At 44.6% G+C, this 22,415-nt stretch overlaps 1 protein-coding gene across 1 annotated transcript in view; it reads left to right on the top strand.

The window, feature by feature from the left end:
• Positions 1-16,298, top strand: part of SRD5A2 (steroid 5 alpha-reductase 2) — a 47,700-nt gene extending 31,402 nt beyond the window's left edge. Inside the window, exons 2-5 of the mRNA XM_028517735.2 lie at positions 6,956-7,119; positions 8,262-8,363; positions 10,937-11,087; positions 14,596-16,298. Of these exons, the coding sequence (XP_028373536.1) occupies positions 6,956-7,119; positions 8,262-8,363; positions 10,937-11,087; positions 14,596-14,662 (484 nt within the window). The 3' untranslated portion in view covers positions 14,663-16,298. The remainder of the gene's footprint in view (positions 1-6,955; positions 7,120-8,261; positions 8,364-10,936; positions 11,088-14,595) is intronic.
• Positions 16,299-22,415: the final 6,117 nt, after the last annotated feature.

Genomic DNA, 22,415 nt, shown 5'->3' with positions numbered 1-22,415 from the left:
TTCCTCATCGTTTCTATTGCTTTCTACACTGAAACATTTATTTTGAACCGCTTCCAGCTTTCCAACATCATCATCACTCAGATCAGAAGAACCGTATTTGCTCTCCAGGACTCCTGGTGGTCCAGAGCCTCTTGCCTGAGCTGTGTGTTCACGCAACTCCTTTCCTTTCCCAGTTTGGCTGCATTTCCCAGGCTCCCCTGCAGTTGGGTGGGGCCGAAGCCGTGAAAGTTGGGTGGGAATAATACAGTATACGGTACTTCCAGCCTGCAGCCTGGCCCTTTAGGTAACTTGTGCACCACCCTCCATGCTCTCACTCTCCCTTTGTCTGCTGGAGAAGGAAGATGCGCTGGAAGAGCCTGGCTCCGGATTGTGGAACGGGCGTCACCCCTGAAAAGGTTTGCACCGTGGCCTGAGTAAGAAATGAGCTTTTATTACGTGGAGCCTCTGAAACTTTGGAATTGTTTGTCATAGGAGTCAGCCTGACCTGGTTAATACATACTGCTTTGGCTGCGATGCGGTCAGTATTGACTTCGTCTTCTGACTTAGAAGGTCTGGACAGTGGGGGCGGGAGGGAAGCATGGCTCCGCGCCACGTTCTGGGTGTTAGAAAGGCAAGGACTTTGTCTTTGGGCCTATTTGGGTGGCACTGTTGGCGTGAGCAGGACCACAATGGGGGGCAAACAACGCTTTTTAAAGAGGCTTTCTGTAGTCGCCCAGGACACTTTCTTTCGCTCTAAGAACTCAAGCCACTTTTAAGGCCACAAAGTTCTCATGGGGTGTAAGAGGAAGGAGAAACGAATTACTTGGTGGCAGCTGTCCTGTGTCAGGCATTTTTTTTTCTTGCATCACCTTATTTAATTTTTACAAAACCCCAGTGAAATAGTAATAACCTCAGTTCATCGAAGTTAATAATCAACTACACTCGTTGTCCTTATGGATACCCTAGTGTGTCACAGATTTGGGCAGTGGAATGCCCTCCAGTTAGCATCTGAATAATTTTGAAAGCCCCTGTGTCCCCTTTAACCTTCAGCCATTTCCTTGCTTTCCAACACAGCACATGGCCTCACCTCGTGCTTTTCCTGCCGCAGGTCCAAAACATGCTGTTTCTCCATGGTGCCCAGTTCATTTAGGGAAAAGTATTTACAGACAAAGACCTGATTGTTGTGTGCTTGTTATTGCTGGTGTGTCATGACTTTAAAAGGGGGAATTTTTTTTAATCCTCATCTGAGGACATGCTTATTGATTTTAAAAAAGGGAGAGAGGGAGGGAGAGAAATATGGACTGGCTCCCCGCCCTGTCCCCCACCCCCCACCCCCCACTGTAGCATGTGCCCTGACTGGGGAGCTGAACCTGCAGCCTAGGCATGTGCCCTGACCAGGAATCCAATCTGCGACCGAGCAACTGAACCATGCTGCCAGGGCAAAAAGGGAGAATTTTATGCATTTGGGTTTTATCTCAATTAATTTTTTTTACATTCCCACTAGCAATGCATAGGATTGTAACGTTTCTACATCTTCACCAACACTTGTTTTCTGCTTTATTTTTTATTATATCCTTCTAGCTGGTTTGAGTAGTATGTCATTGTAGTTTTGAGCGACATTACCCTAATGATGTTGAGCATCTTTTCATGGGCTTACTGGACATTTATTTATGTCTTTCGGAGTAATATCTTTTCAAGTCCAGTGCTCTTTTAATTGGGTTGTTTGTTTCTTTGTCGTTGTATTGTAGGAATTTTTTCTATATCTGGATACTAAATTGTTATCACAATTTGCAAACATTCCCTCTCACTCTGTAGATTGTCTATTTACTTTCTTGATAATGTTCTTCATTGTATGAAAGTTCCTAGTTTCGATAAAGTTCAATATATCTATATATTTCTCTCTTTAATGTTTTAAAATTTTATTTCTCAATTATGGTTTACATTCAATATCATTTTGTATCAGTCTCAGGTGTACAGCATACCGTTTAGACAGCAACATATTTTACAAAGCGTTTCCCCCCTGATATTTCCAGTACCCTCTGGCACCATACATCGTGTTACAATATTATGGGCTATATTCCCTAAGCTGTCCTTTACATCCCTGTGACCATTTCGTAACTACTATTTGGTACTTCTTAATCCCTTCACCTTTTTCACCCAGTCCCCCAACCCCTCTCCTCTCTGGCAACCATCTCTCCTTAACTTTTGAGGGAGTCCCTTCAGCGAATTTTTCATTTCAGTTGTACTTTCCCACTCCAGATTTCTATTTGGTGCTGTTAACCAAAAAATAAAAAGCCGCAGTGAGAAGCAACAGGTGTTTAGTTGAGATCCAAAAATAGCTCCTTAGGAAGTACTGATTCAAGCAGAAACCCAAATTATATTCTGATTAGGGCATAAGGCAGGGTTTTTTTTTTTAAGATTTTATTTATTTATTTTCAGAGAGGGAAGTGAGGGAGAGAGAGAGAGAGAGAGAGAGAGAGAGAGGGAGAGAAACAGTAATGTGAGGTTGCTGGGGGTCACGGCCTGCAACCCAGGCATGTACCCTGGCTGGGAATCGAACCTACGACACTTTGTTTTGCAGCCCACGCTCAATCCACTGAGCTATACCAGCTAGGGCTTTGTTTTTTTGTTTTTAATAAGAAAGGGAAGGGGCATAATTACATGAATAGAAGGAAGGAACTTCTGTTGGTGTTAATAAGTCAAGGAAGGACTTTCTAGAGATGCAAATGAGCTAGGTTATTCTTTACCTGTATATGATAATGTTAATTGTAGACAATGTCTTTAATTTTCAGTTGAGCAGTCAGGTGGTCTGCTTTCCTGTTAGTTTTACAGTTAATTCACAAATACAAAAACAATGTTTGCCATGGTAGGAATACAACGTTGGTGCTGCCCAGTGCGAAGGTTCTTTTGCCCCGTTCAGACGTTCCAAGGGGCTGAGCAGGGAGATGGGCAAGCAGCCCCTTGGCAGCGGCCAACCAGCTCCACTCCTCCGTGGCTCCACCACGCCAGCCTTTCCCAGTTCCTTCTTATGACCTCTGTCTCTTCGTTGTTGTTCTCTGTTTGATGAGGCATTGTTCTTATTCTTTCCTTTAGTTCTGTAGACATGGTTTCCTTGAGCTCTTTGAACATGTTTAAGGTAAGTTAATGCAAAGTTTTTTTTGTTTCGTGAGTCCAATTGTCTCAACTTCTCAGACACAGTGTCCATTGATTGCCTCTTTCGTACATATAGGACGTGCTCTCCTGTTCCTTCGTCTGTCTTGTAGCTGTTGCCAGCTAAGTATTTCAAATAATACTATATGGCAACCCAGGGAATACCATTCTCCCTGCTTCTTAGGTTTGGTGTTGCTGCCTGTTGTCGTTGTTGTTTGCTTAGTAACTTCTGAACTCATTCTGGATGAGCAAAGTCTCTCTCTTGGCTGTTGTGGCCACTGCAGTTTGTACTCGCCAGTTTGGTGATCAGTCAATGACTGGACAGAGACTTCCTGAAAAGCCTGGCACCAGTAAGTCTCCCGGTCTTGGCCAAGGGCTTCCGTGTGTGTTAGGAAACTCCTTCACCAACCACCTGGTAGTTTGTGTCTCTGTTGTAGCCTCAGCTGCTACTTGTACAGACCTTGAGGTCAAGTAGAGGTGAGAGCCTAGGACATTTTCAGGTCCTTTTCGAGTACATTCATGGCCCTTATGCATAGGGGTGGCTGTCTAGATCCCCAGGAATACATCTGAGCATTGCAAAGCTCCCATGGGTAGCTCATTCCCCAGCCTTTCCTTTTACACTTTTTGATTATTCTACAATATGCCTCGCCTGTTATCCATTGCCTCAGGCCACTTTGCTGTTAAGGCACTAAAAGAATATCCCCGCTCCACAGAAACGTTAAGCACTGGGTAAGTGTGGGGTGGACTGAACACAAGCCTTTCGAGTGGAGCCTTCCGGGGAACCACCAGGCTCATAAAAGAATGGTTTCTCTTTAGCAATGGAGCTCTGAAAGGGCCCTAGCCCTGTTTTGATCCTCCCTGTTCTGGGAGTGTGGGCTACTACTTTTCAAGGCTGGGAAGAGCTAGAAATAGGAGATGGAACAGGATGAGTTTAAAATGCCACAAAATTTGTTGCCTTTACTGAGATTCAGCCATTTTCTTGCCCACGGATATTCTCCCCAGATTGTTGCAAACCTTTGGTTAATATCCAGGGTTCTAAGTATAGTTTTGCCAGTTTTTTCTTTGCTTTTATGAAGGGGCGAATTCTCGGAGGTCACCTGTAGGGTAAGTGGGGGCAGTCTGGCTTCCTCGCCCAGGTGTCTGGGTAACTAAGAGGAGCAGTGTTCCCATAGCCTTGGAGGGGCCTGATAACCAGTGTTCTCACAGCCTTGAGACTGGCTCCCATAAACTGTTCCCATAACATGAAATGGGCTCGCATGCACAGAATTATGTTATATTACGTAATGTTCTGGCAGTGTTCCAGCTTTCTTCCCCTCTGGTACTAAAACAGGTAGGGACTCCCTGCTGGGGGTGATGATGATGAGACACACACAAGGGGACAAGGGCCCCGATGGGTGCCACGCCGAGGAGCAGGGGCCAGGACATGAGACACGAAGATAGACATGCAGCTTGCAGCGTGCGTAGCTCGCCCACCCGTGAATAAAAGCACGCCAGACATCCCAGCGGCTCTGTGAATATTTTTCCATCCGCACACATACCATGGATCTGCTTGGACTTGAAGGGTGGCAACACGTTGTCCTTCTGCCATTCCGTTCTCTCAACTAACTTTTAAATTTAAGAAAAATTCTAAAGTTTGGGAGAGGGTGTTTCACAAGTTGCTTTTAAGTTTACATGAATAAATAACCAGTCACGAATAAACTGAACAATCCTCAGAGAGTATGGTGATGTAAGAATAGCCCCACCCAGGATTCAGACCTACCTGAAAGTACAGTTACTAAAGCAGTGCATTTATGGTGACAGCGAGATCAGTGGGACAGAGCCGAGAATCCAGAAGAAGAACCAATGTGCACATGTGATCATTTAGTGCACAGCACCAATGGCAATGCCTGGCACTGAGAAAGATATTTAGTAAATTTACTGGTGTTAGGGAACAATAAGTTGGATTCTTATTCAAGTTATTACAACAAAGTAAGTTCCAGATGTATTAAAGCTTTAAATATAAAAAATCCATTAAAATAATGGGAAAATTTGGGAGGCCTAACACAATTACACTCTAGAAGCAACCCAAATATCCATCAAAGTAAGACAGATAAACACATGGTATATTCTTATATGAGAATGATATATAACAATGAAAGTAAGTGAAGTATAACTATATGCAACAGTATGTATTATTGAGTCTCAGAAACATAATGCTGAGTTAAAGAAATAAGACATTAAAGAATATGTTAAGAGCCCTGGCTGCTGTGACTCAGCGGATTGAGTGCCAGTCTGCGAACCAAAGGATCGCCGGTTCAATTCCCAGTCAGGGCACATGCCTGGGTTGCAGGCCTGGTCCCCAGTAGGAGGCACAGGAGAGGCAACTACACATTGGTGTTTCTCTTCCTCGCTTTCTCCCTCCCCTCCCCCTCTCTAAAAAGTAAATAAATAAATAAATAAGGCTATATTAAGAATCATAGAATATTGTTCAATTCTTATAGAATTAAGAACAAGTAAAATAAACTTTTTTTAGGGATGCATACAAATGTGGTAAAATTACACAGAGGCAAAAAGAAATGATTGTCATAAAAATCAGGACGATAGTTACTTTTGGGGTGATGGTGGTACTGTGAACAGAGAGGGACCCGTGGGAGACTTCCTAGGTGATGACAGTGTTCTACTTCTTGACTCAGTGACTATTTGGGTACTTATTTGGTAGTTATTTATTAAACTATGTGTATAGGCTTATGAACTTTCCTGCTACATTGCACCATAGAGAAGACAAATTATAAAGAGAGTGTAATTTGAAGTATAGAATTTAGCGCATACCTTGGGCAATATTTTATTTCGAGGCTATTGATATATTTTTTATAATTTTTAAAAGATTTTACTTATTATTATTATTTTTTTAGAGGGAAGGGAGGGAGAAAGAGAGAGAGAAACATCAATGTGTGGTTGCTGGGGGCCATGGCCTGCAACTCAGGCATGTGCCCTGACTGGGAATTGAACCTGCGATGCTTTGGTTCGCAGCCCGAGCTCAGTCCACTGAGCTACACCAGCTAGGGCTAAGCTATTGATGTTTTTAAGCCCTTCTTCCTAGACTCCTCTACATTTATAATTCCTACCATTTAGGGAAGTTTCTGCTTCCTCAAGGGATTCTGCAGCCACTCTGGAGGGAAGGCTATAACATCAGTCGTTAAATCACACAGGAGAGACACGATGCAAAACCACGCAGCCCAGGGGCTGTTGCCACAATGCCACTCCCCCGGCAGATGAGGAGCACCAGGCTTTACCTTTCTTCCTGTATAATCTGGGCTTCTCTGCTTTACAGAGAGCACAGCATCCAACCCTGGGCTCCTAGGATTGAATTTACTAAGTACTGGATGGTCATGACATTGACCTTTCAAGACTATTTTCTTTTTTAAGATTTTATTTATTTATTTTTAGAGAGGGAAGGGAGGGAGAAAGAGAGAGAGAAAGAAAGAAACATCAATGTGCGGTTGCTGGGGGTCATGGCCTGCAACCCAGGCATGTACCCTGACTGGGAATCCAACCTGCGACACTTTGGTTCGCAGCCTGTGCTCAATCCACTGAGCTATGCCAGCCTGGTCAAGACTATTCTAAGACTAAAATAAGATAATGAATGGTGACTACAATGGATTTTAATGAAACAAGACAAATATAAATGCTTGTTTTAGAGCGGGATAATGTTCGTTCATTGCACAAATTTAGGGGAAAATCGTTTTTAGAACTGGGTTTGATGTGATTATCTATATGAAACCTGTGCCTCTCATTGATATATATATTTGTAACGACGATCCTGACCTTTGTCCCCTGTATATCCCAGGACATTTATTTATGCCCTCCTCAGTAAAGGGAGGCCTTTTCCAATTGGGATACTTATCAAAGGCTTTGTCTTCTGCATGGGAAATGGATTCCTGCAAAGCTACTACCTGATTTACTGCGCTGACTACCCTGCTGAGTGGTACACAGACATACGGTTTATCCTGGGTAAGCAGACCTGACCACTCTTCACCCAGCACGGCTCCGCCCAGTCGAAGTCACCATCACCTCGCCCCACCCTATTACAGTGACCTCTCGGTGATCCCATTCTCCCCTTCTCCGACCCCCACCCCAGTCTTTTCTCCATATAGCAGCCTGAGAGAGCTGTGTAAAACATCCTGTCATTCCTCATCTCAGAACTCCCCAGTGAGACTGCAGGATAAAATGCAAATTCCTTACCACTGCCTGTGAAACCCACATACATATCCTTGGTTCAGCCCGGTTTCCTGATCTTATTTCCTGTGCCAAGTGTGTCCTGCTCCAGAGCTTTTTCTGTGCGGACCACACCCTCCGCCTAGACTGCCCTGACCCTGTATTGTCACGCAGCTTTGTCCCTCACTTTATGTAGGTCTTTTCCAATTCACGCATCCTCTCATAGAGTTTTCCTGAGCACCTTTCTAAAACCATAGAAAAAGCTGATCATTGACTTTGTTTCGTTATCTGCAAGAGGAACTAAAATCCAGGAAGGTTCAACTTGTTTACATATTAGTTTGGCTCAGACCCAAAATCTCGGGATTTCCCTCAATCGTTCTCTTCACAACACACATCAGATTCTCTCTACCAGCGAAGAGCTGCTGCCCCTAGCTCCAGATGAGGCTCATTTTTCCTGAAATGCACTGAGTTCATCCTAGTCCAAATCACATGACCTCCTGTCTGAGCTGCTCCAGTGACCTTCACACGAACCTGGTCTTCAGTGACACCTCTCCATAGGTGTCACTCCACTCTTCAGTGTTCCCAAATGTTTGCTCCAGCAGCTGCAGCAAACATTTGGGAACACGCACAACCAGAGGTCTCACTGTGCAAATGCAGGTACATGTACACAATGGCATGCTCTGGAGCCACACGAACAAAGGAAAATAAACAAAAAGCCACACGAGCAAAGGAAAATGAACAAAAACAAGTTCTGTGTGTGCTCACGTGGGGACAGCTACATCCCCCTCTTTTATTTGCCGAATCTTAGTGCCATTCTTAGCATTTGAAATTTAATGCTCTTTCTTTCATTTTTAGGAAGAAAAAAAAAACTTAGCTTGTGAGAAAAACATCAAAATCAGGATGCATTTTTTTCATTTCCCTCTCTCTTCTTTGCTTAGGTGTCTTCCTATTTATCTTGGGAATGGGAATCAACATTCACAGTGACTATATATTGTACCAGCTCCGGAAGCCTGGAGAAATCATCTATAAGATTCCACAAGGTAATGCCTCCCCTGCCCTCCAGTTCCCACCCTTCCTCCTGAGCCCGTCCCAGGGATTATGATGTGAGTGACAAACGAAGAGTGTGCAGTGAGGGTGCAAATGACACAATCTATCCCAACTTGGGGACTCTCTAGGGACTTCTCCTCCACAACCCATCGCAACCTACAACACATTTATGTTTCAGATCTGAACCCCGAAGTTCAAGAGAGGTACAAGGGTTCTCAGAAGGTGCCAGGTCACAGTGCCCTGAAGATGCGGGTGGGGAGAGTGAGGCTTGTGTGGGGTGGAAATACACTGCTGCCTCGTTGAAGTTGGTGAGACTGTCGTGTGCGGTACTGGAGTTCTTAGGAGAAACAGAACCAATAAGACATAGATAGGAATATAGATCTGTATTGTTTATCATAAGGGATTGGCTTACATCATTTTGGAGGCTGAGAAGCCACAAGATTGGCTATGTGTAAGCCGCAGACCCAGAACAGCAGGTGGGGTAAGTTCCTGGCAGAGGCAGGAGAAGAGCGACCGATGCCGCAGCTCGAAGACAGTCAGTCAGGCAGCAAGAGCGAGTCCTTCCTTACTCCGCCGTTCTGTTCTATCCAGGCTTCCGTGGGCTGGCTGAGGCCCACCTGCCTTGGGGGAGGCAATTTGCTTTACTCAGTCCGTCAATTCAAATATTAATCTCATCCAGAAATATCCTCATGAACATACCCAAAACTAAGGTTTTACCCAGATAGATATGTGGGCACTCCGTGGCCCATTTAAGTGACACAAACATTAACCACAGTGTTTGAAAAGAGAGTTGGTATTTCCTAGGTTAGCAAATAGAGCTGAATCATGCATGCCCAGCAAACCTGTCCTCTCCGATACGTCTCACTAGATTTATCTAATGAGTAGTCAGGGGTAGTCCTTGTATATTTCCTGCCACTTGTGTTATGTTCTCAAAGGTACAAAGAACCATATTTACTTAATCAGAAATTGGGATGGGCTGTCTCACAAGTGCATTTTCAGAGACAAATCCTAACTGCTCCCAAGAAATCGGGGTGTGAGCTAACAAATATAAGCAAGTGGGAACGAATCAGTGTGAGAAGTCCAATATCATTGGGTACGTATTTGTGTAGATTGTGGGCCCCATCATTTTTTATGTAAATAGAACCCAGTACACTAAACATTTTCCCAGTCCTGGTTGGCACGGCTCAGTTGGTTGGGCATCATTCTGCAAAGTGAAAGGCCACCAGTTCAGTTTCCTGGCAGGACACACGCCTGGCTTGGGGGTTTGGTCCCCTGTTGGGGCTCATACGAGAGGCAAATCATCGATGTTTCTCTGTCACATCAGTGTCTGTCTCCCTCCCTCCCCTTCTCTTTCTCTAAAAAAATTTTTATAAATTATGAAATGGTGTTAGTGCAGATTAATAGTCATCGATTAGAAAATAACGACAAAGCTCCTATGAATTCAATAGCACATTTAAATGAATGTAAGTGTTGCTAACACCCCACCAGTACTTGCATCGAACAAAAATAATAGCATAGGTTGAGATGCATCATTTGCTCTCTTCATGGACAGTTTGTACACTCCTTTCAGCAGGTCAGCGGTCCCTCTCAGCGCCTGGGGAAGCGCGGTCTGGAACCCGCCGAGGCAGCCCATCCTTAAGGAGGGCGACTTTCAGGGGTTTCCTCCTTTAAATCTCCACTCGGTCACTAGACAAAGAGGGGCAGGGAAAGCTCTTAAAAGCTAGATTGCCAAGGTTAGTTTCCAACTATAGGCTTATATTAGAGAATGATTTAAAAAAAAAAACCCAAAATATTCTTTATATAACCACAGAAAGAAAAATATTTGTTTTAGGTGACACTTTGCCAGTTTGGTGTGGGGCAGAAATTCCGAATGCAGATACGTTTACTTTGATTAGAAATACGGTGATTTCTAAGAGAGTTCTGTTGTCAGGATATGTGGCTAGATAGGGAGAAACCTTGAAAGAATCGGTCGCAGCAGCGCTCACGGGGCTCCAGGAGGCCCAAACCCCGCGGCTCCCACCCTCCGTTAAACTCCAGCGGAGTGTGCCGCTGTGGGAGGGCCAACGCCAAAGGAGAAACGAATTACTTCTCACATCAGCATTACAGTTTTCACTGGTTTGTTGTTTTACCCCATGCCACCGTGAACGTGCACTATGCTGACCAGCAGTGTGGGTGTCCAGGAGACAGAGAAACGGTGAGAGGTGGCCTGGAAACGTTACTTAATAGAATGAGACAAAACCTAGGCCTCCCGCCCCTCATCCTTGTCCTGTCCAGAGCCGGGGCTCCCGCAGTTGTTAGAGATCCGGAGGGAGCCCGTCAGGCAGCTGGAGCCATCCTCACGGTTCCAGGATATTCCACGGACAACAGGCTGCTGTCACTTTGTTTTCCTTTGTCCCCAAGTGGATTGCACCAAACCGTGATGACTGGGAAGAGGGTGTCCGGCCCCACGTCTATCATATGCACATGCATGCATATTTACCCTTATGTGCTCTGGAACATAGCAGAGGGGTTTTAATGTCCCGACGATCCCGTTCTGACGATTGACTTTGGATTCTTGTGCACACAGGTGGCTTGTTCACATACGTTTCAGGAGCCAATTTCCTCGGTGAGATCATCGAATGGATCGGCTTTGCCCTGGCCACCTGGTCCCTCCCAGGACTTGCATTTGCATTTTTCTCGCTTTGTTTCCTTGGGCTGCGAGCTTTTCACCACCATAGGTAAACTTTCCAGTCAAGGTGGCAGTATCCACATAGCTTCCCACTCCAAACAGGCTCTTAGCACACCGGGTCAGACGTAGAAACCTAAGACATTTGTTTTATTGTAATCTGTACTGGTGGATTCTGGCTTCTTGGGCTTTCCCTGAAGTTGGAATTTAGGTGGAAGAGCAATAACAACTGTTTTCCTATGAGCAAAAATGAACCCAGGTAGACAAAGTCCCTCCAGGTGACTTGGGAAGCCATTGGGCCACCTTGTTGAAGAAGGCTTCCCAGAGAAAAGTGCCTTGTGTCCACACAGGTCACTGGTCTCGGTCTCTGTGCCCTTCCAGCAGGCTTCGCTGGTGGTGGCCACGGGTTGGCAAGAGTCAGGTGGTACAAGAAGCAGCTTCCATTTCCATGCTTTAATTCAGTTCGCTTCGGTCACGTTTCTCAATGTGTGTTCCATGCATGGGACCATGCTCAGCTCTTCCTAAAGCTTCACAGATAATTCTGAGTTATAGCCAGGATAGAGAGCCCCCAGGGAAAAGCACTAGCCCTGGGCCCAGTGTGGCTGCTATTTTTAATTCTAGGTTTGGTACTAATAGTTCAGGAAACCACAGATTCCTGGAAACTGCAGGATCATTTCCTTGGAATCCATGTAATACCAGGGCTTATTCTGGTGCTCTCCTCCTGACCCTCTCCTCACCCTCCATAAACCATAGCCAAGGTCATTGCTGGCTGCCTGGAAGGCACAGTAAGCAATTACTTGTGTGACACAATTTCAGGGCAGTCTGATCACCTGGGAAATGCTGGGAGATTTGCTGGGGTTTGGAACCTTTCCTCTGTAGGTCTAGCCTGAAGCTTTCCTAGCTCCCACCTGCTTCCCAGCCCCTGCACCTGGGATGAGGGGGACAAGAGGGTTAATGAGAAGCATCACTGGCAGGGAAAGGGTAAGATACCAAGTTGTTATCAGGCTTTAAATGCAAATTTCTGGTCCTTTCTCTAAAATGGCTTTTGTAGTTGGAGGAAAGAGAATGCCTGTGATTATTGGGAAAGGAGGAAGAGGGAGAGTGGGAAGGAGAGAGAGAGAATTTGGAGGGAAGGGAAACAGACTTGGAACTAGGACCCAGGGGAAGCCCATAAGCTCCTGCAGAGGTGTTTTAGTCCAGCTACTGATTAATTGCAGAGTCTTGAAGGTTACACCGAGAATGGATTCTTTTTCCCAGCGTGGAATGTATGCAGAGCCCTGCAGAAATGAGTGAAACAGCTGCTCTCCTCATGACCTGTTCTTGCTGCCTCCTAGACTTGTGGTGGGGGCTGAGTGGAGGGCAGCAGAGAGTCCCTAGCATGTAAGAGAGTCAGGGTAGCAGTTCCCCTGCCTCAGATTGGGTCTGTGGCCCACCCCACCCCACGCCCAGGAGGCCGAGAGGGAGTGGGAGGAAGGGCATTGGCAAGGCATTTGAGGGAGGGGCCCTGAGAAGCACGGACTTAGTCGGACTTGGTCACGGGAGGGACAGCAGTTGCACCCAAGGGTTCCAGCTTGTGCAACAACGAAATCCAGACTGAGCCCCTATCCTTTTTTGCCAGTACTTCCAGAGGGAGAGCAAGAGGGTGCCTTTTTTATAGGGCTAACTGGGCTCTGCGGGAGGCAGCTCGCCACATCCCTCTCATCACAGCACCCAAGTCCAGCCACACCTTGTAATGTATTGTTACTAGCAGTCCCCCACTTCAGACTAAGGAGCTTTAACAGACGGTATTGTGATCATAACTTGAGAGCGACCAGTTTCAAGAGGAGAGCCAGGCCACCTAAGTAGAAAGCCTTTTTACAAGATGTATTAGTCTCCCCAGGTGGCCGACACAGACGCCACAAACTGAGTGGCTTGATTCTCTCACAGTTAGCACTGATGAATGTGTTCTGTTCAGTGGGTTGTGTTTTCATATTGTTGATGGTTTCCTCTGCTGTGTAAAAACTTTTCAGTTTGATGTGGTCCCATTTGCTTATTTTTGCGTTTGTTGTCCTTGCCCAAGGAGATATATCAAGAAAAAATATTACTAAGGGAAATGCCCGAGATTTTACTGCCTATGTTTTCTTCTAGGATTTTTATGATTTTGAGTCTTACATTTAAGTTTTTAATCCATTTTGAGTTTATTCTTTTATGTGGTATAAGAAGATGGTCTAGTTTCATTTTTTGCATGTATCTGTCCAATTTTGCCAACACCATTTATTGAATAAACTGTCTTTACCCTACTGTATGTTCTTGCTTCCTTGGCCAAACCTTCATTGACCATATAGATGTGGGTTTATTTCTGGGTTCTCTATTCTGATTCATTGATCTATATGTCTATTTTTATGCCAGTACCATGTTGTTTTGATTACTAAGGCCTTATAGTATAGCTTGATATTGGTAGCGTGATTCTTCCAACCTTGGTGGTAAAAGACCTATACTCAGAAAATTATAGGACACTGAAAAAAGAAATTGAAGATACAAATAAATGAAAGCATATACTGTTCTTATGTATAGAAGGAATTAACATTGTTACAATGTCCATACTATCCAAAGCAATTTGTAGATTCAACACAATTCCTATCAAAATACCAAGGATATTTTTCACAGCACTCGAACAAATAATCCAAAAATTTATACGGAACCACAAAACACCCTGAGTATCCACAGCAATCTCGAGAAAGAAGAACACGGTTGGAGGAATCACGCTATCCAATCTCCATGCACGTCCCCTCTGATGGTGTGGGGAAGGATCCTCCCTTGCCCCTTCCTAGCTTTTGGTGGAGGCCAGCCACCTTCGTCTTCCACGGCTCATAGCTACATCACTCCACTCTCCACCCCTGCGTTCACATGGCCTTTCTCCTGTGTCTCTGTGTCTGTGTCTCTTCTCCCCTTCTCCTGAGACACTAGTCATTTGGATTAAGGGCCCGCTGTGCCCCGTGATGACCACATTTTAACTTAATAAGTTATGTCCGCGGTGGCCCTATTTCTAGAATAAAGTCACAGTCTCATGTACCGGGGGTTAGGACTTCAGCATGCATTCTGTGGGAACACGATTCAACCCATAACACAAGGTAGCATTTTCTTGGCATCCCAGGCCTTATGAAGGGATATTTCCCTGGGAATGTTTTTCTAGGATTAACCTTGTCCATAGCCTTTGGGGTCTCTTGTTTCCTACATTTCCCAGCTGAGTTAGTGGAGTACTTCTTTCTGGCTATTACATTTTCTTTTATTGTGGTAAAACATACTCGACAAAATTGACCATTTTCAGTATACAATTCAGTGGCTGCACATTCATGATCTTGTGCAACCATCCCTGCTGCCCTCTCATTGTTCGTATTTCCCAACACACGAAGCTCTAACATTAATAAGAGGAGGATGCAGGAGGGAGATGGAAGATGGACAAATGGCCATCAGCAAGAGTCAGGCCCTGAATAAGTGTAGCTGACTTACAAGTAGGATTTTAGACCCAGCAACCCCCAAACATTGTTTATATTTATAATTTTTTGTTTCTTATCTTTTAGGTTCTACCTCAAGATCTTTGAGGACTACCCCAAATTTCGGAAAGCCCTCATTCCATTTATCTTTTAAAGAAACCACATTAAAGAAAAAAAAAAGAAACAAAGCTCCCACAATGCTATTGAAAATCACCAAGCTGCTTAACCTGTAACCTTTCACGTTCACATATATATGATATAATCATTCATATATATATGATATGTGTAGGAGTAGGCCTCCCGTGGTCCTCCAGCTGGCCTGGAGAGTCACATGTGCGGGGCCCGCTTCCTGTGTACTCTCACCCTCGTCGAGGTCTCCATCCTGCTCTCTCGTGGAAGCGTCAATGAGGCCCTTAGCTATTGCTCCTAGAAAGGGTGCAGCTTCCCTACCTACTACTCTTTGTGTGATCCACATACATGAGGCTTTATACCTGCTCTGTCTCAATGCAGTGGGACTCTGTAGTCAAGAAAGTTTTGGGTTGAGGGAAATGTTTATAGAGTTAATTAAAGATACATAGTCCATACCCATACAAATTAGCACAGATTTAACTCTGCATGGCCCCACAGCAAATTTTCTGCCCAGTGAAAATTCAGTCATCTCTTTCTTTTCCTTAGTTCATCATGAAAGATGTGAACTGATTAGCAGACTTTTAACAGAGGAGCCCTCTCTTCACGTTGCTGAAAGTGCAACCATCCCTTGACCCCATTTCAAGTGCATGCCTTGGCTTAGTGCCTCTGTTGCCTTGGCGATTTCAGAACCCCTATTAGAGATACCAGAGCCAAACCCTGGGAACTGGTGTGGGTTTTACTGAAGGTTTTAATGATTGCAAAGAAGACATGATAGTGGATGGCTACTGAGGGAGTAAAGAAGTGTTTTAGAGGAGCTACGGCAAACTCTCCTGCCTTTGGAAACCAGTGGAAATATCCACATAATGAGTGAGCGTCAAATAAGGAGCTGACTGAATAAGATCAGACGCTGCTCACCTGTGGCACACCTACAGTGACAGTGAGGCAGAAGGACCCAGTGACTTTCCTCCTGGATTTCCTCACCACAGTCCCCAGGATCTCATCAAGAAGGTGCATCTTGAACACCAGGCCTCGAAGGACCCCAGAACAGAAGCTGGAGCTGCAACTCGAAGGAGGAATCTGGGCAGAAAACTGGCTTTTGGGGGCTCAGACAGTGATTCACACATAGTTTGATTTTCTTTATTATTATTTTATTACATTCAGTGTTTCCAAAACTTAAAAATGTGGTAGTTTCTACATTCTACTTTCCTTAAAAAATTTTTGGAGGATCTGCTCATGGAACCGGTAAGAACTGGGACTGATCGGCTAGTTCGCACTAGAATTTGCAACCTCTGTGGAGGGGGTCACCCTAGCAGGAGTGCTGAGACGTTGGGCTCTGGGAGGAAGGGGCTGGAAACTTGTGATCAGAACATGTGAAGGCACGTGTCTCCTCTGACATAGGTCTATAGCAAGCATTGGTAATACTGAGCAAGCTCTTTTGAGAAATGAGCACCAGTGTTGTCAGACACCGTTCTAAATACAGGCATCGCCTATGGAAGACACAAAGGATTTTTGAAGGATCTGAGGATGATGTTAGATTTCTAAAAAACACAAATCATTACCATATAAATAGTGTTTTTGCTGTTCATTAAATGCCTCCTGAATCATGGAGGTTAAGTAACTTCCTTTGAATTAAAACATTCCTGGACTCACGAAGATTTTTATAAGGTATTGAGCTGTGTTTATTTTCTCTTTTTTATTTATTCTTTTTTCTATTTTCTCTTCTTCCAAGTTCTTTTAGTGTCGCTTCTTCTCTTTTCATTTTGCCGACTTGAAATGAAGGGCTTTGACCTGAAACTAAAAAAGAGGAATGACTTAGAGAGCTTCTCCACCACAGTTCAGAACTCCAAGCAGGCGCAATGAAGGTGCAGGGCAATGCGCTAAGGTTGGATGCCACCCTTCGTGTTCAGGAGTGCACAGGGACAGGGAGGACGCTCTGCTAGGAATGGATCGTAAAGTGTGGCTGGAGCTCTGTGACACAAGACTTCCAGTTCCCTCCATGACACTGTCTTATTTTTTAAATTATATTTTATTGATTATGCTATTACAATTGTCCTGATTTTTCTCCCTTCGCCCCCCTCCACCCAGTACCCTCCCATCCCTTCTGGCAATCCCCAACCCTTGTTTATGTCCCAGGTCATGCGTGTAAGTTCTTTGGCTGCTCCATTTCCTACACTGTACTTTACATCCCCAAGGCTATTCTGTAGCTGCCTGTTTGTACTTCTTAATCCCCTCACCTCTCACCCATCCTCCCATACCCTCCCTCCCACCTCTTTGCCTTTAACTTTTGGCATTGTAATTATGATGTGTCTTGGAGTGGGCTTCTTTGCATTAATCTTGTTTGGGACTCTGTGCTTCCTGGATTTGCATGTCTATTTCCTTCAACAAATTAGAGAAGATTTCTTTCATTATTTTTTCAAATATATTTCCAAATTTTTGCTTGTTCTCTTCTCCTTCTGGCACCCCTATGAAGCAAATGTTGGATTGCTTAAAGTTGTCCCACAGGCCGCTCACACTCACCTTGTTTTTTTGTTTTTGGTTTTTTTTTTATTCTCTTTTCTTCTTGTTGTTCTGATTGGTTGTTCTTCCTTATGTTCCGAATCATTGATTTAATTCTTGGCTTCATTCACTCTATTGTTTCCCTGTAAATTGTTAATTTATTTCAATGATTGTATCCTTCGAATCTGACTGGGTCTTTTTTATGATCTTAAGGTCCTCACTAAGTTCCTTGGGCATCCTTATAACCAGTGTTTTGAACTCTGCATCTGATAGATTGCTTATCTCCACTTTATTTAGTTCTTTTTCTGGAGTTTCGATCCGTTCTTTCATTTGGGCCATGTTTCTTTTCCTTCTCATTTTGGCAGTCTCCCTGTGTTGTTTCTATGTATGACATAGAGCTGCTTTGACTCCGTGTTTTGGTAGTGTGGCCTCATGTAGTAGGTGTCCTGTAGGGTCCAGTGGCACAGCCCCCCCTATCACCCAAGCTGGGTACTCTAGGTGCACCCTCTGTGTGGGCTGAGTACACCCTTCTCTTGTAGTTGAGTTTCGGTTGCTGTTGGCAGATCAATGGGAGGGATTCACCCAGGCCAGTCAGCTGCAAGGATTGTGTGTGACCACTTACCACCAACCTCCACCCCACTGTGGAAGATCAGCTGTGCAGGGGCAGGGTGGAGGGGTTTCTGTGTGGTCTGTAGCTGTCCACTGGGTGTGCTGGTCCCTGGGGTTTCCCAGATGGTGCAGGTCAACATCAGCCACCACCTGTGTTTTGCCCGGGGCCACCCTGCCTGAGTTATAAAGCAACCTGGGATGCTTGCTACTTGTGCTGGGCTTGGAGATTCCCAGAAGAAGCCAAGTAATGAATCTAGGCTGCTAATTCTGGGCCTGGTTCTCACTGAGGCCAGCTGCTGCTACTTTGAGAGGATTTAGGAAGTTGTGAAGCATAAGCTAAGCATAGTATAAGTAAGACCATTCATATGGAAAAGCAGCTTGCGTGGGCCTGTAAATTGGGTGAAATGCAGTCCCTGGGGATCTGTAAGGTGGGTCAGTGTTAGCCAGGTTGATGGAATCTTAGCTACAGCACCAGTCTGCCAGCTCTGTGGGAGCAGAGGCCTTCATCTTAGAAAAGGCCTCTGCTCGCCTTGATGCCGGACACTTCAGTTTCTCCCTGTATACCACTGGTGCCTTTCAAGCTGCCACCCTATTGCTGGAGCTTAGAGTGAGTGAGTCTGAGTAGGTGGGTCTGTGTGTGGGTTCTTTAAGAGGAACTGCTTGGGGCTTCCACCAGTTAAATCCCTGCTGGTTTTAGCAGCCAGAAGTTGTGGAGACTCATCTTCCTGGTGCTGGAGCCCTGGGCTGGGGGGCCTGGTGTTGGGCTGGGGCTCCTCACTCCTGAGACATCCCTCCTGAGTTTCCATCCACCACATGTGGGTGTGGGAGCAGTCCACTCCACATCTGTGCCCCTCCTACCCGTCTGGATGGATGTGGTTTCTTTAATTCCATAGTTGTCAGACTTCCATTCAACTCAATTTCTGTCAGTTCAGAGTGATGGCTGTCCTATATTTTAGCTGTGACTTATTGTTGTGCAAAGAGGTGAGCCATGTCTGCCTACATCGCCATCTTGACAGAAAGTCTCGCCGTGACACTATCTTATAACCATAGAAAACATCCATGCCAGTTCTTGCCATGTATTAGGTGCTCAATAAATGGCAGTATTATTTGGCCAGGACTTGTAATCTCAAGACTAAAATGCTACTTAGCAATTGCATTTTTTTTTTTTGCTACTAAAAGGTGCTCTCCAGAATTTTATTTTGGCCAATCCTAATTTGATAAGGTAACTTACATATTTAGAGATTTTTAAAAAACCTATTGTTATTTTCAGTTAATATTACCATAAACCTTTAAATATAATGTAGAGTGGCCCTGGCTGGTGTGGCTCAGTGGATTGATTGAGTGCTGGCCTGTGAACCAAAGGATCATCAGTTCAATTCCCAGTCAGAGCACATGCTTGGGTTGCAGGCCAGGTTCCCAGTTGGGAGTGCATGAGAGGCGCCACACATTGATGTTTCTCTCCCTCCCTTCCCCTATCTCTAAAAACAAATAAATAAAATCTTTTTTAAAACTTTAAAAAATAAATACAATAAATTTAAATATAGTGTAGAATGAACTCTGTGTGACCTTAGATCTTCCCTCGATAACCGAGGTATTCTTAATGCTCGAAACCCATTGTTTTCAATCCTGTTTTTCTTTGCTTAGGGTTAGAATATATACACAGGCTGAATACAAAGTCTGAATGTGTGCTTATCCCTAAATATATGTCCTATTTCTCCTAAAAATAGAGTGCAACAACAACATGGCTAATTTAGGTTTCTGTGGAGTGGTTCTTGGTTAAAATAATACCTGGGTCTTATTAAGTAACAAGATGCTTTGTCTTGCTCTTGCTGACTTTTGCGGTGGGAATGTTTTCCTGCTGGCTTTGTCAGAGACATTGTGGGGTTGTGTTTGTTTCCCGGAATGTGAAGGTCTGACACACCTTTAGACAGCAGCCAGTCCCACCCCTTTGTATTACAGAGGGAGACACTGAGCCCCGGTGTTAAAATGCCACTCCTCCCACCGGGTCCCATAGCTGGTCAGAGCAGCCGTCCTATCATGTACGTGTTAGGGTCAGAAGCCTTTTCTTCTTCTTCTTTCTCCTTTCTTCTCCTTTCTTCTTCTTCCTCCTCTCAGAAGAGAGACCCCACAGAGCTTACACAGATCGGTGTGAATTTAAGACCTGAGCATGTTTATTCACTCGGCAATCATTTACTGAGTGCTTGTGGTAAGGGGTGAGGATATTGTCGGATTGGATGTAACTCTTGCCCGTCAGGGGCTGTCGTTTAGGGTCTGCAGCGCTCATGCAGGAGAGGGACAGCTGGAGTGGAAGTGCCGAGCCACAGTTCAGGTGCGCGCCAATGGTCCTGTCTCCCTGAGAAACCTGCTGGAGGCAATGCAGGGGTGGTCGAGATCTCGGTGTGGTCGAGATGACATTTGTGTTCAGTTTGTCAGAGATTTTATGCCATCTCTCCCTTATCCCCAATGTAATGAGCAACGTGAGCTCCACTCTGTTCTGAAGGAGAGAAGACCTCTGATGAGCGAGTTGCAACTGAACAGCGATTGAGGTGATTTGAACCTGTGATCTCACTGCCCTGTAGCTGTGCAATAGCCATCCCAACTTTGCGTGGTAACCCTAACCGTAAGGAGAAGCAAAAGAGAAAGCTCCTGGCACTTGGAGGAATGGACTCATGAAGGGATGGGATTAAGCAAAGGAAAAAAAAAACCTCATGGATACAAACTGTGGTGATTACCAGAGAGAAAGAGGGTGGGGGGAGGTAGGAGAGGGTAAAGGGGGAAGCGGGGAATGTTAATGGAAGGAGACTTGACTTGGGGTGGTGAACACACAATATGTATTATAGAACTTTTCACTTGAAACCTATGTAATTTTATTAACCAATGTCACCTCAATAAATCAAATAAAAAAGAATCACTTCCTTGCCTGGACTTTTAATTCTTTACAGGCTGTGAGCTGAGACCCAGTCACGGCGAATAAGCAGGGTAAAACTACATGTAAAGCAAAACCTTCTAGGGAAAGCTGTTGATTGTTTTATAGGCTCCACACGACCCCATGATAAAAGGAGAGGCATGGCGCCAGATGGCAATGTGGGTGCTTGGACGATTTAATAGCCATGGGGTGCACTTAATACGTAAGAAAGAGATGTTCTTCTCTCTATAAGTTCACTGAGCCGTGACTTAATTTCTCCCCGCCTACTGTAGTGTGGGATTTGGATGAATGAAATATATTGTTGGGGAAGGTTAAAATATGTACTAAACTGTGTTAATTCCTTTTGTCCCAATCTTCTTGAGTTCAAGGTTTGGCTTTGCTCAGCATGGTCAGAGTCTAGGTGAAGGATACCCAATGTCCTCTCGCACCTGGCAGGCTTGCTGGGAGGAGGAGGAGAGCAGAGGGAGAAAGGGGAAGAAGAGGGGACTGAAGTGGGAGGGGTAGGGTGGGTGGGGGAGTGAGGTGGAGGGCCTTGGGAGAGAGGGCTCCTCCCTGACACAGTGGGCTTCCTCCCTTTCCCACGTGTGCAGGCTGGATAAGTCAGACGCCTTCCTTATCATCCAAAGGAAAGAAGTCCCTGAGAGAGAGAGAGAGAGAGGGAGAAAGCTCTTCTTCAAGCTCCTTTTTCATAAGGGAAGGAGCTGGGTTTCTTCAAACACAAGCCAGATGGCTGTGCCTCAGGATAAATAATTTAATTTTATTTATGTCCTCTCACCTCATAAAGATGGTTTTACGTCTCTGCAGCAGTAACACATGCGAGAAAGAGTTCAAGGAATCATTCTGAGAAGCGTGTGCTGTGTGCAGGTTTGGGGAGGCCAATGGGGAGTGAGAGCATCCAGAGGATAAGCATCCGTCAGGGTTTCCCTTTTCACAGCCTTTGTTCTCCTTTAAGGAGCTCTTTTGTCCTCCTATAAGGATCCTTCCTTATGGGGATGCATTTTCTTTTAGCATCGACTATAATGCAAAACTACAAGATCAATTAAATTTCATTAATTGATTCATTAGTGTATTAACACATGAATTCATTTACTTAATTCATTAAAGAAAGATTCTCATGTGATATATAGAGATGTAAACTTCAATGTGGAAATATGTTAAGATGCATATTGTATGAATTCTAGAGCAACAACTTAAAAAGATGCAAGTAATTAATAGTGGAAAAGAAGAAGAATTATAAAAAACTACTCAACCTGCAAATAATGCAGGGAAAGCAGCAGAAATGAACATAAAAAGGATGGGAAAATAGAAAATAGTGAGACGGTAAATGTAAATCCAATTATATCAGTAATGACTTGAAATGCTAATGGCATGAGCGTTGCAATTAGAAGGCAGAAGTTTTCAGACTTGATAAAAAAGCAAGATCCAACTTCATGCTATACACAAGAAATGTGCTATGAATACAAACTCAGATTAAAGGTAAGTGGGTGGAAAAATATATACTATGAAAACATGAGTTAAAAGTCTGGGACGGCTATATTAGCATCAGGCAAAGTAGGTTTTAGAGTAAGGACCATAAGTGATACAGAGAGACATTAATGACATCGTGATGAGAAAGCCAGTTCTCAAGGAGACAAACCTAAATTTGTGTGCACCACATCCCAGAACTTCAAAACATACTAGGCGACAACTTATATAGCTGAAAGGCGAGATAAACAAATTTGTAACTGCATGAAACATCAATACTCCT

The sequence above is a fragment of the Phyllostomus discolor genome, chromosome 6, assembly GCF_004126475.2.
Source record: "Phyllostomus discolor isolate MPI-MPIP mPhyDis1 chromosome 6, mPhyDis1.pri.v3, whole genome shotgun sequence".
Lineage (NCBI taxonomy): Eukaryota > Metazoa > Chordata > Mammalia > Chiroptera > Phyllostomidae > Phyllostomus > Phyllostomus discolor.
Note: the sequence above shows the minus strand (reverse complement) of the source record. Positions and strands in the feature narration are given on the sequence as shown.